The sequence below is a fragment of the Schistocerca americana genome, chromosome 1 (assembly GCF_021461395.2).
Source record: "Schistocerca americana isolate TAMUIC-IGC-003095 chromosome 1, iqSchAmer2.1, whole genome shotgun sequence".
Lineage (NCBI taxonomy): Eukaryota > Metazoa > Arthropoda > Insecta > Orthoptera > Acrididae > Schistocerca > Schistocerca americana.
In genome coordinates this window covers 21,730,904-21,744,466 of record NC_060119.1, presented here as the reverse complement: position 1 = coordinate 21,744,466, position 13,563 = coordinate 21,730,904, and the positions used below count along the sequence as shown (strand labels likewise).

General features: G+C 39.5%; 1 protein-coding gene across 4 annotated transcripts in view; it reads left to right on the top strand.

Moving 5' to 3' along the window:
• The window catches only part of LOC124545857 (NAD-dependent protein deacetylase sirtuin-1), a 55,893-nt gene that overhangs the window by 8,578 nt on the left and 33,752 nt on the right, over positions 1-13,563 (top strand). For all 4 annotated transcript variants that reach the window (XM_047124826.1, XM_047124819.1, XM_047124840.1 and 1 more), the window contains 3 exons: positions 3,668-3,828; positions 8,217-8,461; positions 11,739-11,932. In XM_047124826.1, the coding sequence (XP_046980782.1) occupies positions 3,668-3,828; positions 8,217-8,461; positions 11,739-11,932 (600 nt within the window). The remainder of the gene's footprint in view (positions 1-3,667; positions 3,829-8,216; positions 8,462-11,738; positions 11,933-13,563) is intronic.

The window sequence follows — 13,563 nt, the reverse complement described above, 5'->3', positions numbered from 1 at the left end:
ATGTGTTCATGTCATCAGTAGTGATGTGACCAGATGAAGAAATTCAGTTCTTAAGATTTGGTACAGTAATGTAGTTTTGTATTGGTACTCCTCAAAATCCTTGCATTATTTTTGTCTTGATATACTTCCATGCGAAAATCTGTTAACGGGCATGTATAATGTCTTGTAAATGTGTTAATAGTTCAGATAACTTTTGCTATATTTACGTTGAAATGATATTTTGTATGAAGTACAGAGGAGGCAAGGGGTAGAGAGCAAGGAAGTAGATAGTGGGACTTGGAGGACAGGCACAGTGGAGGTTGAAGCCAAGAGGGAGGATATGTTGCAGGAGGAATCCTTACGCATGCAGTTCAGGAAAGACAGTGCTGGTGTGAAGAATCCGGATGGCACTGGCTGTGAAGCCGACAAGTACATCGTATCAGGTGGCATGTTCATCTGCTGGATGATTCAGCTGTCTCTAACACAGTGTGGTGGTGGGCATTTGTAAACACAGACAGCTTGCTAGTGGTCATTCACATGTAGAATGACACACATGGGTTACATGTCTTGCATCTTGGACTTTTATAGTGATTCGTGAGTCTCTGGTCAAGGGGATGGTGGCATGTGTGGGATAGGGACGAATAAGGATATTGTGTATGTTGGGTGAGAGGGCAAATACCACTTTGAGATGAGCAGAGAGGATATTTCGAGCTAGAGTAGATACAGTTGAAAGCTTGGCAGTGTAGGTGATTCGAACCCTAGTGGTGGTTCCCCTTTGGAAGCATCACCTACAAACATATCTGTGGTACAGCTATGAGTAGCCACATGTCACCACCCCATGCCACCTATTTGTAGGTTATATAGTGGAACCCTTCCTAGCTGTGTGGAATCACAAACCCCTCACCTTGTTCAGATCTGTTGATGACATCTCCATTATCTAGATTAAGGGTGAGGATACCCTATCCACATTTTTCCGGAACGCAACACCTTCTCACCCATTTGCTTCATTTGGTCCTGCTCAGCCCAACAAGCGACTTTCCTTTACATCAACCTCCACCTCACTGAAGACTGACAACAACTGTGTTCACATCAGACCTACCAAACACTGATAGTACCTCCATTTGGATAACTGCCTGATATCCCACACCTATAAGGCTGTTATGTAAAGTCTAGTCACTTGTGGTTGTCGAATCTGCAGTGATGAGCAGTTCCTTTCCAAATATGCCAAGGGTCTTGCTGTAGTCTTTAGGAACCGAAATTACTCTTCCTACCTTGTCCAGATGCTGTGCACCTCATATCCCCAGTTACCTCCTATCCCCCACATGCCCTCTACTAGCCCCCTCTCGTGACTCAGTGTCACCAAAAACTAGAGCAACTGAACCACATTCCCTGCCATTGTTTTAGCAATCTCTTGTCGTGTCGTGAAATGAGAAACATCCTGCATACTATCCTTCCTGTCTCTTCCACAGTGGTATTCTGCTGCCCACCTAACCAGTACAGTACCTTCGTCTGTCCCTATTCACCCTGCTCCCAACCCCTTGTCCCCTTACTAATGTCATTATAACAGACCTTGATGCAAGAGCTATCCCATACATCCTCCCACTGCCACTACTCCAGTCCTTGTGGGGCCATTTGCGAGAGCAACTATGTGGTCTACTAACTTAGCTGCAACCATTGCATGGTATTCTACATGCATACAGCTGCTAACAAGCTTTCTGCCCCATGGTTTCTTCCACTAACACGAGCTTTTATGAATGGCACAGACGGCAATATATTTGTTTCCATAATACCCCTGGCCTCAGCCTTCACTAGTTCCTGCCCTCCACTTGCCTCTATCTCCTGCCCTGCACTCGCTCCAGCCTCACACTTGCATGCTGCCCTCCAGCTGATGCTGTTGCTGGCAGCCCACCAACATATCCCCACCCCCTTCCTGCTCACACCTAGAGGTAACAGTCCAGAATTTTTTTCCAATCCCTACCGTTCTGTCCCCCTTTCTCCCCACCTGATGTGTCTTCTGTACCCTCACTACCAGGAAAACTACTCACTGCAGTTGGGCTTCAGCACTGCCATTCTCTCTGTGGTGAAAGATCTTTTTTTTTTACAAGGTAGGGGTCTGAACAAATAAATGGGTGCTGTATATGCTGTTCTTAATGTTCATCCATCTTCAGTATTAACAATAACAATGTAACATGTCATTAAAATTCACTTTTTGTAATCACACCTGCATTTCTTCCTGCCAAATTGTGATGATATGAACAGTGGACATGGTGAGCACTTAAAACAGAACACTTCACTGGCAGGGCAAACGTACGAAGGGAAATTGAATTCTGACATTTTAGGTGATCATTATTAGATGGTAAAAATAGTTCCAGACATCAAATGCTGTAAGACATATCTTTTCTTTATCTTTTCTTGTCAGATATGTCTATATCTGTACTCTACTTACTGGTGTGAGGAGCATAACACAGGATACTTCGTGTTGTGCCTTGTATTAGGCTTTCTTCCCATTCCATTTGTGTACCAAATGAGGAAGAATGATTACTTAAATGTTTATCCACCCTGTTAAATCTAACATGTCCGTGTGACCCATATGAGTGCAATACATTGTGTGCTGTAAAATATCCTTAGATTCCACACTTAATTCCTGTGCCTGGAACATTGCAAATAGGGTTTTGTGGTTGTAAACTTACGCATTCTCCCTATTATCCAACCAGTGAGCTGAAGCCAGCCAACTGCTTTACCTATATTTATTGCAGTTTGTATCCATTTTGTTAGACCCAGATATTTGTGAGAGTCAACTGTTTCCATTGATGATGTAGACATATCATACTACTTTTTTTTTTCTTTTTGTGAAGTGCACAATTTCATATCTTGGAATATTTAAGGCAAGCTGCCAACCTTGGCACCATTTAAAAATTGTATTAAATCTGATTGAAAATTTGCGCAACCTTTTTTTTTTCCAGATAGTACTCCAGTATAGACAAGTGTGTCACCTGAAAAAAGTATGAGGTTACTGTTAATATTGTCTGCCATGTCATTAACATAAAACATGAACAGCAAGCCTCCCTAAACATTTCCCTGGGGCACATCTGAAGTTACTTCCATGCACATTTATCACACTCTGTCCAAGAAAATGTGGTGCTTCTTCCTTGCCAAGAAATCCTCAGCCAGTCCCAAAGTTCATTTCGTACTGCAGTTGACCGACGGCTGAAAGTTCCTGAATACCAGAACAGTAAGATAATGGAGGTCAACTCTTCCTCAGTTTCTCTATAGTTGTAAATTATTAAAATTTATTGTGACAGATTACAGTAGATCAAATGCTGCCATCATGTAAATATAATTTAGCAGTGGCTGTTAGTTCACCCAGTCCTACTGTTAAGTGGAGAGACTGATGTCGCTCACCCAGTGTCCCAAGTGAAAACACGTCTCACTTTGACACAGGTTCTTGGAGGCAAAAAAACATGCAAGTTCACTGCTTCCAATGTGCCGTGTATGTCCTGATTATTCTTGTTGCTTTACTTTCCTGCTGACTTGGTTTCCACAAAAAACCTGGCCAGATATTTCTTGCATAACTGGATTGTAATTAAGGCATATTTAAACTGGCACCTGATGATGTGTTAGATAGTATTACATGTTTCTGTAACTACTAAATTTGCCTTTTTAATTTTATTTTACTTTATTTTTACAGGAGGAAGAGACAATTACCTGGACCAAGTGATGAAAATGAAGTAGAAGAAGAAGAGGAAGATGACTGTGATGATAAAGATGAAATCTCGTCTACTGTTAGCAATCTTTCAAACTTGAGTGGTCTTTCTGATTTAAGTGGACAAGAGTGGAAACCAATAGCAGGTTGGTTTATGCTATTACATTTGTAATCTCTTGTTCATTACTTACAATGTTAGAGACGACTCAGGCGCAATTCAGTGTGTACATTGCTGTTTATGTCCTGCTCTAGTAGGAATTGTATCTCGAAACCCAGTGACAAAAAGAAATTGACATCTCACCAACAATAAGGGAAGTGTCATGTCTCCACTTAATGAATAGGAAAGAACATACATCAGAAAAGTAGTATTTTCTGATTTTTTGAAGTATCACTTTTTATACATATACCAACCAGAAAGTACAAAAACCGCGTAAGGCAAAGGTCCCGAGTTCGAGTCTCGGTCCGGCACGCAATTTTAATCTGCCAGGAAGTTTCATATCAGTGCACACTCCACTGCAGAGTGAAAACATCATTCTGGAAACATCCCCCAGGCTGTGGCTAAGCCACGTCTCCGCAATATCCTTTCTTTCAGGAGTGCTAGTTCTGCTAGGTTCGCAGGAGAGCTTCTGTACAGTTTGGAAGGTAGGAGACGAGGTACTCACAGAAGTAAAGCTGTGAGGATGGGGCGTGGGTCGTGCTTGGGTAGCTCAGTTGGTAGAGCACTTCCCTGCGAAAGGCAAAGGTCCCGAGTTTGAGTCTCGGTCCGGCACGCAGTTTTAATCTGCCAGGAAGTTTCATATCAGTGCACACTCCGCTGCAGAGTGAAAATATCATTCTAATGTAAGATCTCTTAATGCTATACACATACAAACATACGGGCTTCTTGCATGATCGTAGCTGCGCACGCGCAATAATGCCTGTTTTCTGGTGTTCTCTGGCAACTGCTGAAACAAACCTATTGTTAACAGGCTGCTGGAAAATAAATGTGAATGGTGGTTTTAAAAGCATTACTTTCAAAGTGAATTTCCTTTTATGCAAGATGAATTACATTACATGTGTGAATGTGCAATCAATTTCTGGAATCACAAAGTGTTTGACTGTCACTTAAAACTTAACACTTCGAGGACCAGATACTTACAAGAACTTCGTGCCCAGAAGACAAGACATTTCAGTCATTATTTAAAATTTTACTGGAATGTTTGTGTGATGTATCTTGAAGTGAAACACATGGGGGGGGGGGGGGGGGGGGGGAATTATTATACATGAAAGATTAGCTGTTCTTGTAGTTACACTTTGTATATTAATTTAAACCATTAACTTTTCCTGTTTGTGTGTTCATGCAACTTAACAATGGTGCTGCTTTTTGCTGACTGTATCTTATGTACTTATGCCCTGAAGATCTGCTGTCATCGGCTGGCTGGCGAGATCACTTGACATGAGTTGTGCTTGGCTTACAAAACGCACCACAATCTTGATTTCAATGCTTCGGAAACTAACGTGCTAAGTGTGGTGGGATTCGACTTCATACATTCGTAATATGAAGATATGCAGCGTACTGGTTGCTGCACGTAAAACTTCTTTCCAAAATGCTGCTGCTTTTTTTTTTTTTTTTTTTTTTTTTTTTTTTTTTTTTTTTTTTTTTTTTTTTTTTTTTTTACGGGAGGAGGGGGGAGTTTGTTTTTTAAAGTTTCAGGAAGCTCTATGCCAGTATATAAAACCTTAACCATTGAAAAGATTGACAAGTTTTACAGTTCCAAGGGAAAGTATACTGTCACTAGACATGGAAAAAGTGTATGTTAGCCCAGGAAATCTGGGCAATCCGGGGAAAATTGGGGAATATTTTTCCTTGTCTGTGTATACACTCTGTTGTAGCCTTGCTGGGGCTTCTCTTTTACTTTCCAAATCTCACAGCTCCTGTCCTGCATACCTTTCTAGGCCGGCACTCGTAAAAGGAAGGATATAATGGAGAAAAGGCAGTTTTGAAAGTAGTACAGAGGTACTGGCAGAAGTAAACTGTGGGGGCAGGTCACAAGTTGTGTCCAGCTAGCTCAGTTGATGAGAGCAAAAGACAAGGTTCCAGGTTTAAGTCCCAATCCTTATCTCGGTACAGTGATGGGTACGCCTGTCACAGCACCGTAAATGTGATATGCGACTCTTCTGTAGTTTGCCATTTCTACAATAGTTGTGCAGCAATACAGTTAGATGGCACTAGTTGTTAGCTTGTGAAACTGGAGCTCATGTACATCGTTCAGTCTGCTTTTGTGAGCACCATGAGTGCTGATGTGGCTGACCCCTACAGAATTTGAACCACAAGAATTCAGTGCTTTTTGGAAGAAAGTGATTTTGGTGATTCGTGTAATTGTGCAGACTGTGAAATTCCGAGCAATAGTTCATTGAGTGGTGAAAAGGATAGTATTTTGTGTGACCAGAAAACTGGAAGTACGCTACTGTGTGCGGTGATGAGAGAAACGTGTTGGTGCACTGAGGGAGTGTGCTGTAAACTGTTTGGAAGTGATTTGTCAAGACTGGGACAATGTAGCTAATCATTCTAAAAGTACACTGTGATATCCAAAATAAAAGCGACAGTTCTAAGGTGTTAGGGACAAAATTCTACAGTACTTAAAAACTTGTAAATGAATTTTTGATGACACCATTTTTTGAGCCAGTTGCAAGAGTAACAAACTGTTATGCTGCAAAATCGTTGGCTATCAATTCAAGCACTGAAACATGCCGGTTTACCGTAACAATTGACAAATTAAAGGCGCACATTTCTCTATGCATCTTTGTGTAACAGACACAAAAACCACGTACATGAGACAAATGGTCAAAAAGAAATATTATTGTGACTGCAATATTTGCTGTAACAATGACACGGAGAATGTTTGAAGCTATCTCCTGGTATTTGCACTTCGCTGTCAATTCACCAAAAAAATGAAGAAGAAACTGAAAAAGCCCCAAATTTGAAAAGGTATGTGTTCCTGCCAAATGCCTGATGAAGCATATGGGAAAACTTTTGTATGTTTAATATAATCCATCAAAGCCAGACTGGGCATAAGGATATATAAAGTATGCTATCCAGAGAATGGGTAATGTTATAATCTGAAGATAGGTACTGGGAAAGAGGAAGTAAGTGGTGATGTGGCTGTCATATTTCCAGCAAGTGAAAAGATTCTGGAAGACTTTATTTGGAATATGAAGTACTCTTTACATGGAGAAGTGCTACAGCTCTCCAACTTGTTCTGAGAATTGCTAGAGAGCAGCACTCATGCAGTCAGGACTGTAATACCGACAGGAAAAAGTGTGCCACTCGTGTTCTGTGGAACTAACCTAAAGAAGGGGAAATGTTCACATCATCAAACGATATTCTTGCAGTGGAATGGTCTAATAGCAAAAATGTTCATCTCCTGTGAATGCTACCATATGCACCAGAGTATTTACAGGTACATAAACATGAAAAAACAAAGCTATGATGTCATTGCTTTATCAATTACCGCTGAGGAATGTGTGAAGTTGACAATATGTGACCAGTTTCTGCCCTCATATCAACTTATGAGAAGAGGTTTTTAGGAGTGAAAGAAGGTACAGTTCTATCTCCTGGACATAGCAATTATAAATGCAATTGTAATTTACGACATACTAAACCCAGCACCCAAGAGGATGATGTCAACAACATTCTGGCTCATTGTGGCAAAGCGAGTGTAACTCTCCATGTCTACACTTTTAAGAGATGACCGAGGAGAGCAGAAAATCCATTATGGCTTCAAGAAAGAAGCAGGGAACATTTTCTATCAAAAATAATTCCAGATCAGAAGAAAACTGTTCCCTCTAGAAGTTGCAAAGTTTGTTATGATTGAGAGCAAAATGTGGTAACCTGTTTTTGATGTAACATGTCTAAAGTTGTCCATTTGAACCAGTGTTCTACATCTATCCTACACAACTACACTGTGTGAATATTTATGACTGATGAGAACTGATTCTTGGTGTACCACAAACAGTGGAGCTGTGTGTGAATGATTGCGGTGCTATAAGTCTTTAGAATGAGTGTATGCCTTCATGTTTCCTAAATAATAAAGTGTATGTGAAAAACAAAAAATATTCAGTGAAAATAACTGTAATCACACGGGAAGACACACAAGGCCATTGATCCTTTGGAAGTGAACTACCTGCTGGAATTACTATGTTGCTCAGGAAATTTGATTTCTGATGCAGATGACGCGCTTTTTGCAACCTGACGAATCACACAATTTTGCCTACACTGTGACTTACATGCTCTGTGATGTGGTTAATTTCATCACAGTACTATTGCCTGAGAGGCAAGACTTTGGATAGATACGCATTAGTATCTGCTGAGGGTGACCGACAATTGTGCTGTTTAGTTTCCTGAAACCTCCAGTGCCCAACTAAACAGTTTTTCCCTTCCTGCCTGTATTTTTTTAGTAAGAAGTTCAGTTGCAAAACTAGAAGTTTTTTTTTCTGTGTGATTCATCATTCTTTCTATTTTAGAACTTGCTTACACAGTTCTTTTGTGTTCTAGGTACGATGAGCTGGGTTCAGAAGCAGATGCTTACTGGAGTGAATCCACGTTGTATTCTTAACCAGATAGTAGGTGACGGAGTTCCTGTATCAGAGCAAATGGATGATTTGAGCCTTTGGAAGATTATAGTTAATTTTCTCAGTGAAATACCAAGGAGACAAAAATTACGCCATATAAATACTTTAACAGATGTCGTTCGCTTGTTGAGAGGTGCCAGGAAAGTCATTATTCTTACTGGAGCAGGGGTAAGTATTCTAATTCTGCTTATTAGCTGATTGATAAATATTACATATTGTTAATAACTTGCGATTTGAAAGTCAGTATGTAATTTACGATGATATAGAACATAAGAAGGCAAGGAAAAATTTTAGCTGCCCAGAGATGCCTTAAAAATGTGTTTTACGCTAATGGGTCATTCCATGTCAGTTCAACCAGGGGCTCCAGCTCATAGTCTCAGATTTGACTGAAATTCAGTACACTAATTCTACCATGTGTGGAACACTCGTGTACAAAGTATTAGTTTCCCCTGCCAATTAGTTCCAGAATTATGACTTGTGACAGAAGGTGGCGTAACCCGGAAATTGCAACCCGCATCTGGCAATCAACTTCAGGTCTTAATAACTTTGGAACTATTCCACACAGTCCAGTGAAATTATTACAACCCAGTAACATCCATTTAGAGAACACACTCCATGAATCAAAACACCAACAAAATATTTCTGAAGGAAAATAAAAAATTCCAAAATGTGATTTAAAAAATGTAATACGTTAAAAGGTACATATTGTAGGTGCCCTCTATGCCAAATATAAATCACTCAAAAAGGGTATAAATTTTTTGTGGTGAGCTTAATGTGGCCTAAACACACACAGAACTTATCTTGCCCATATCAGTCACAAAAACTGAGTTACATGCACATGCAAATACAAAAATTCGAAAAATTACCTGAAAATCATGGGTTTTCTAAATGTGGTAGCACAAAAGGGACAAGTGGTATCCAAGCCAAATTTCACACATTGCATTAGTAGACCATAATGATATATCTCAAAATTTCAGTATGTTATTGCAAGACATTTGTGTACAATGGAAGTTGGCAGATGTTTTTGGTGATGTGGCCGTTGTTCCACAACACAATTTTGTTAAAACATATCTGCCTCTTATCCTCTACCACAACTGTGTAATCACTAAGCAACAACATACAGACAGATTAACACAACCTATCATTAATGTTTACTGCACCTTAACTGCTGAAAACCAGTTGATTGTGCTTCAAACAGAAGTTCTCTCACACTTTAGCTACTGTACTCTGTACATTGAGTGACAAATTGTACTGTCTTCCTGACACTGTGGTAGGAACTGGAACTGTCATAAGAATGTGTTCAAAAGGAATCCAACACCTGTCTGCCAAACGTGGCCAATGAAATGATCTTGCTGGTGCCATGAAGTTCACAAATACATCACCTTCTGCTTCACAGCACTCTGCAACACATCCTAAGTACTATTTGTCATCATAAACAGCAATAACATAGCAACCTGGTTGTATGCTGCTGCTTTTGCTTCTGAATCCTGAGTCACACACACTGTGAACACACATGTTGTGCACGAACCTTTAGTTATAACCGGACAGTCTGTTCATCTGCACATTGTCAGAGTCTGCTGGAGAGAAGTGATGATGGCTCCTCATGCCTGCAACAGTTTTAACGGTTTCTAGTCTGCTTTTTAGCAACTCTTCGACTGATTTCACCTCATCTTTCGAAACATAGAATGATTGTATGCCAGAGATACTTTTCTGTACCCAAGTAAATAATTGAAGAGGTGTTAGAATGTGACCTTCTGTAGGGTGCTGCAGACTAGCTCGTGATGCCATGCGCTTAATGGTAGCACCAATATCATCACATACATTTTTACTATTACTTGCTGCGAAAAAATTCCATTCTACGTGAATCTGAAAATCATGATAATGCATGCATAAATTTTTGAGATTTTTGTACTGACTAGCTGCCCCATCACTGAAGTATTTCACAAAATACATGTGAGGCAGCTTGTTTTTCACTTATGCCATGACAGTGCGATTGTGGGCATGAACTGCAATGGCATCATGAATTAAACAGTCACTAAAAACGCACAGGTTCATAACAGACACATCACCTGATACACCTCTATAGTAAATCGCAAATGGGTGGAGAGTTGCTTGACTGTTGTCCCAATGATATCCTTGGATGGCATCTTGAACTATAAATGCATAATTTTCAGAAAAGTCTAGTATTGCTATAATTTCATCTTGTTTCAAATCATCCTTACGAAACTGGAGATAAGCCAATTGTGCTGTTGCTGTGAAGCTGTGTGTGGTCAGTTTGTCCGTTTTTTGACAACACATTTCAACAAAATCTCCCACTCACTGTACTTTGCTTTGTTTCAAGACTTATGTGCGATCCATGTGTGGCCATTGTTTATAAGAAACAAGTTCATCATCATCCATAAGGAGTTCACCATACAGTTTGTTGCTCATGTGTTTTCCAAGATTTGCCTTACCAGGACACTTTTCACACCTGTGTATCATGCACTGGTAGGAACTGATGTCACACACTAGCAGCTTCATTTCATTGCACCATTGTAATCCAGACCAGAATCCTTTATAGCAGCAAACATCAGCTTAGCATTTTGATGGGTCTCACATACACAAACATTGTGTGTGCCCCTTGCACTTACAGGCACAACCCACTTTGGCCGAAGATTGAAAAAAAGGTGATAAACCTACTTTGGTATTGGGATACTTTTCCTTGAATTCTACTATAGTTCTGATATGTTGCATAGCAACAGTCTTTTTTGCATCTATACACATACATTTCCCATTTTCACCGTGACATAGTCTTTTTTTTCCAGGCATTATTCGGCTGTAGTCATTATTTTCATAAAACTCCGACACTAGCACCTTTATTTCTGAACTCAATTGCTTACCCTGAGCCTGCTGAAGTTGTGGAAGCCCCCTTTGGGTTGCTTTTATTTTCCTAGCTTGCTTTACCATATATGTAGAAACATTGAATTCATTTGCAGTGTAGTCAATAGACCAGCTGGAAGGTGCAAGGGTAAGAATAGCTACTTTTTTCTGACGTGTGGATATGGCACATTTTTCTTTCAAATTATGCACAATTTCGTCCAAATTAGAGCATTTCTGGCATGATTTCTGTTCCTTTGGAGCAGATAGTTCTTCCTCTTCCACCATTAGTGTGTCAGCTATTTTGTGTTTTAATTCCATTTGAGCTTCTTGTAGTTTTCTTCTACCATAGCTGGGCCTGTCTCTTTTCCCAACTTTGCGGTGGGCATCAATCTGTCATAATGTTAATTTGTTTGCTTCATGGCAACTTTTTCATTGTTTTTCTTTAACTAGTGTATAATTAGAATGTAATGCCTCTATATAACAAGTGTTTGATTGATTTTAATTGAAATGTAAGAAACTCAGTAAATGAGAAATGTAACTTTTTATGTGTTTAGTGTAGTAAAATATATATTCATGTTGTTTATAGGTTTCTGTATCATGTGGAATCCCAGATTTTAGAAGTCGTGATGGTATTTATGCAAGACTTTCAGTTGACTTTCCTGACCTGCCAGATCCCCAGGCAATGTTTGACATAGCATATTTCAGTCAAGACCCTCGCCCATTTTACAAATTTGCTCGTGAAATATATCCAGGACAGTTCAAACCTTCTCCATGTCACAGGTAAGAAATGCCTAGACATTTACCTGTAGTAATTAAGTCTCTCTCTCTCTCTCTCTCTCTCTCTCTCTCTCTCTGTGTGTGTGTGTGTGTGTGTGTGTGTGTGTGTGTGTGTGTGTGTGTGTGTAGGAGGGGGCGGGTGTCGGAGGAAGGGGGGAGATGCAAGCAGATCAGATGATTCAGAATGCTGTTTGGCGCCATTTTGTAAGTGAGTAGCAGTAGATGGTTGCACATAAAATATATTCATGAAGATACCACAATTATGTCAGTAATAATTTTTGTAAGACCTTTCGTTTGGTTGCTCCATGATTTAGGTACTCATATGTTAATGGATCACATTTGTGGTGTAGCAACAGCTCGAATATAAATAATCTAAAGAGTAAAGGTAACAGCTCACTGTGTCATTGGGTGTAGACCTAGCGGGCACAGAAAAAACTACATTGTACCTGAGGGCAGCTTGAGTCAGTTGTTGTCATTTACCATTAACTACAGGCTGCTTATTTCTGCAGGCAGATTCATCTGCAGAACCCACTGTGGCCATCTATACCCATCCTGCCCACTTACAAGCCTTAAATTCCAAATTTGGAAAGTAATTTTCTAGATTAACCATTCCAAGCAAAGTCTTCTGTAATACATATGGTAAGAGAGGACCAGACAAATCAGCCCTCCCAAATGTTAATCTTTTCTTTCTATCAACTATAAATAGCTGTGCTTCTGTAATATGTAATGTTCTTCATGACATTCTCAAAATGTAATTATTTCAGTGTGTTTTTATACAAATTAAAATTGCCATTGTTTAGCCATTGCATGAGGAGAGGGTCCCCATAACCGTAATAAATACCTTCTAGTCTCTCTCTTTTTATATCGTTTTCCAGATAATATAACCAAGCATTTTCACCTCCTGAACAGCAAATGGATAATATATCAATCACAGTCTGTATTTCAAAGGGGGCTGCTCCACTGATCTGCCATTTATGGTAGACACTTGATGTTGTCAGTTATAATATTCTATTACAACAGTTATGGTTTTATGTATTACATGGTTCAACACATGCATTGGCAATTATTTTGTTTTGTGCAAGGGTGTTGAAGTGGTTTCCAGAGGGACACTACTGTATTAGCATGGTAACAAATCACAATGGACATTCTGTAGTTTGATCTTGTGCCTGTGATGAGATGGTATTGCTTCTTCTACAGAATTACTACTGTCAACTCAGAAAAACAGAGTTAGTTACAAGTTAAATTTATGTCACAGAGACAGGCATAAATTATATTTATGTGTAAGTTAAGTAGTTTGGCACAAATGCTTGTCTCTGACATGTTTTGTCAAAGGAAAGAGCACATCATTCATCCAGTTTTACTGTTAAAATTACTCCACCTTGGTCTACGTAATACAAGAAATAATAGATCAGGTAACATGTTACACATTCCTGGGTGTACATTTTAATGACAATTTCAACAGGAATGCATAAAGTAGACCTGTAAAGGTGTTTACCATGATACTAACTGTCAACTTGGATCACATAAAAATTAGTAAAGTAATTTGTGTCTCATATTTTCCTTAATTGTTATCATTTATTATAATTTTTAGGGATAACTCCTCACTTAGGAAAATTCACTATGCAAAAGAAAGT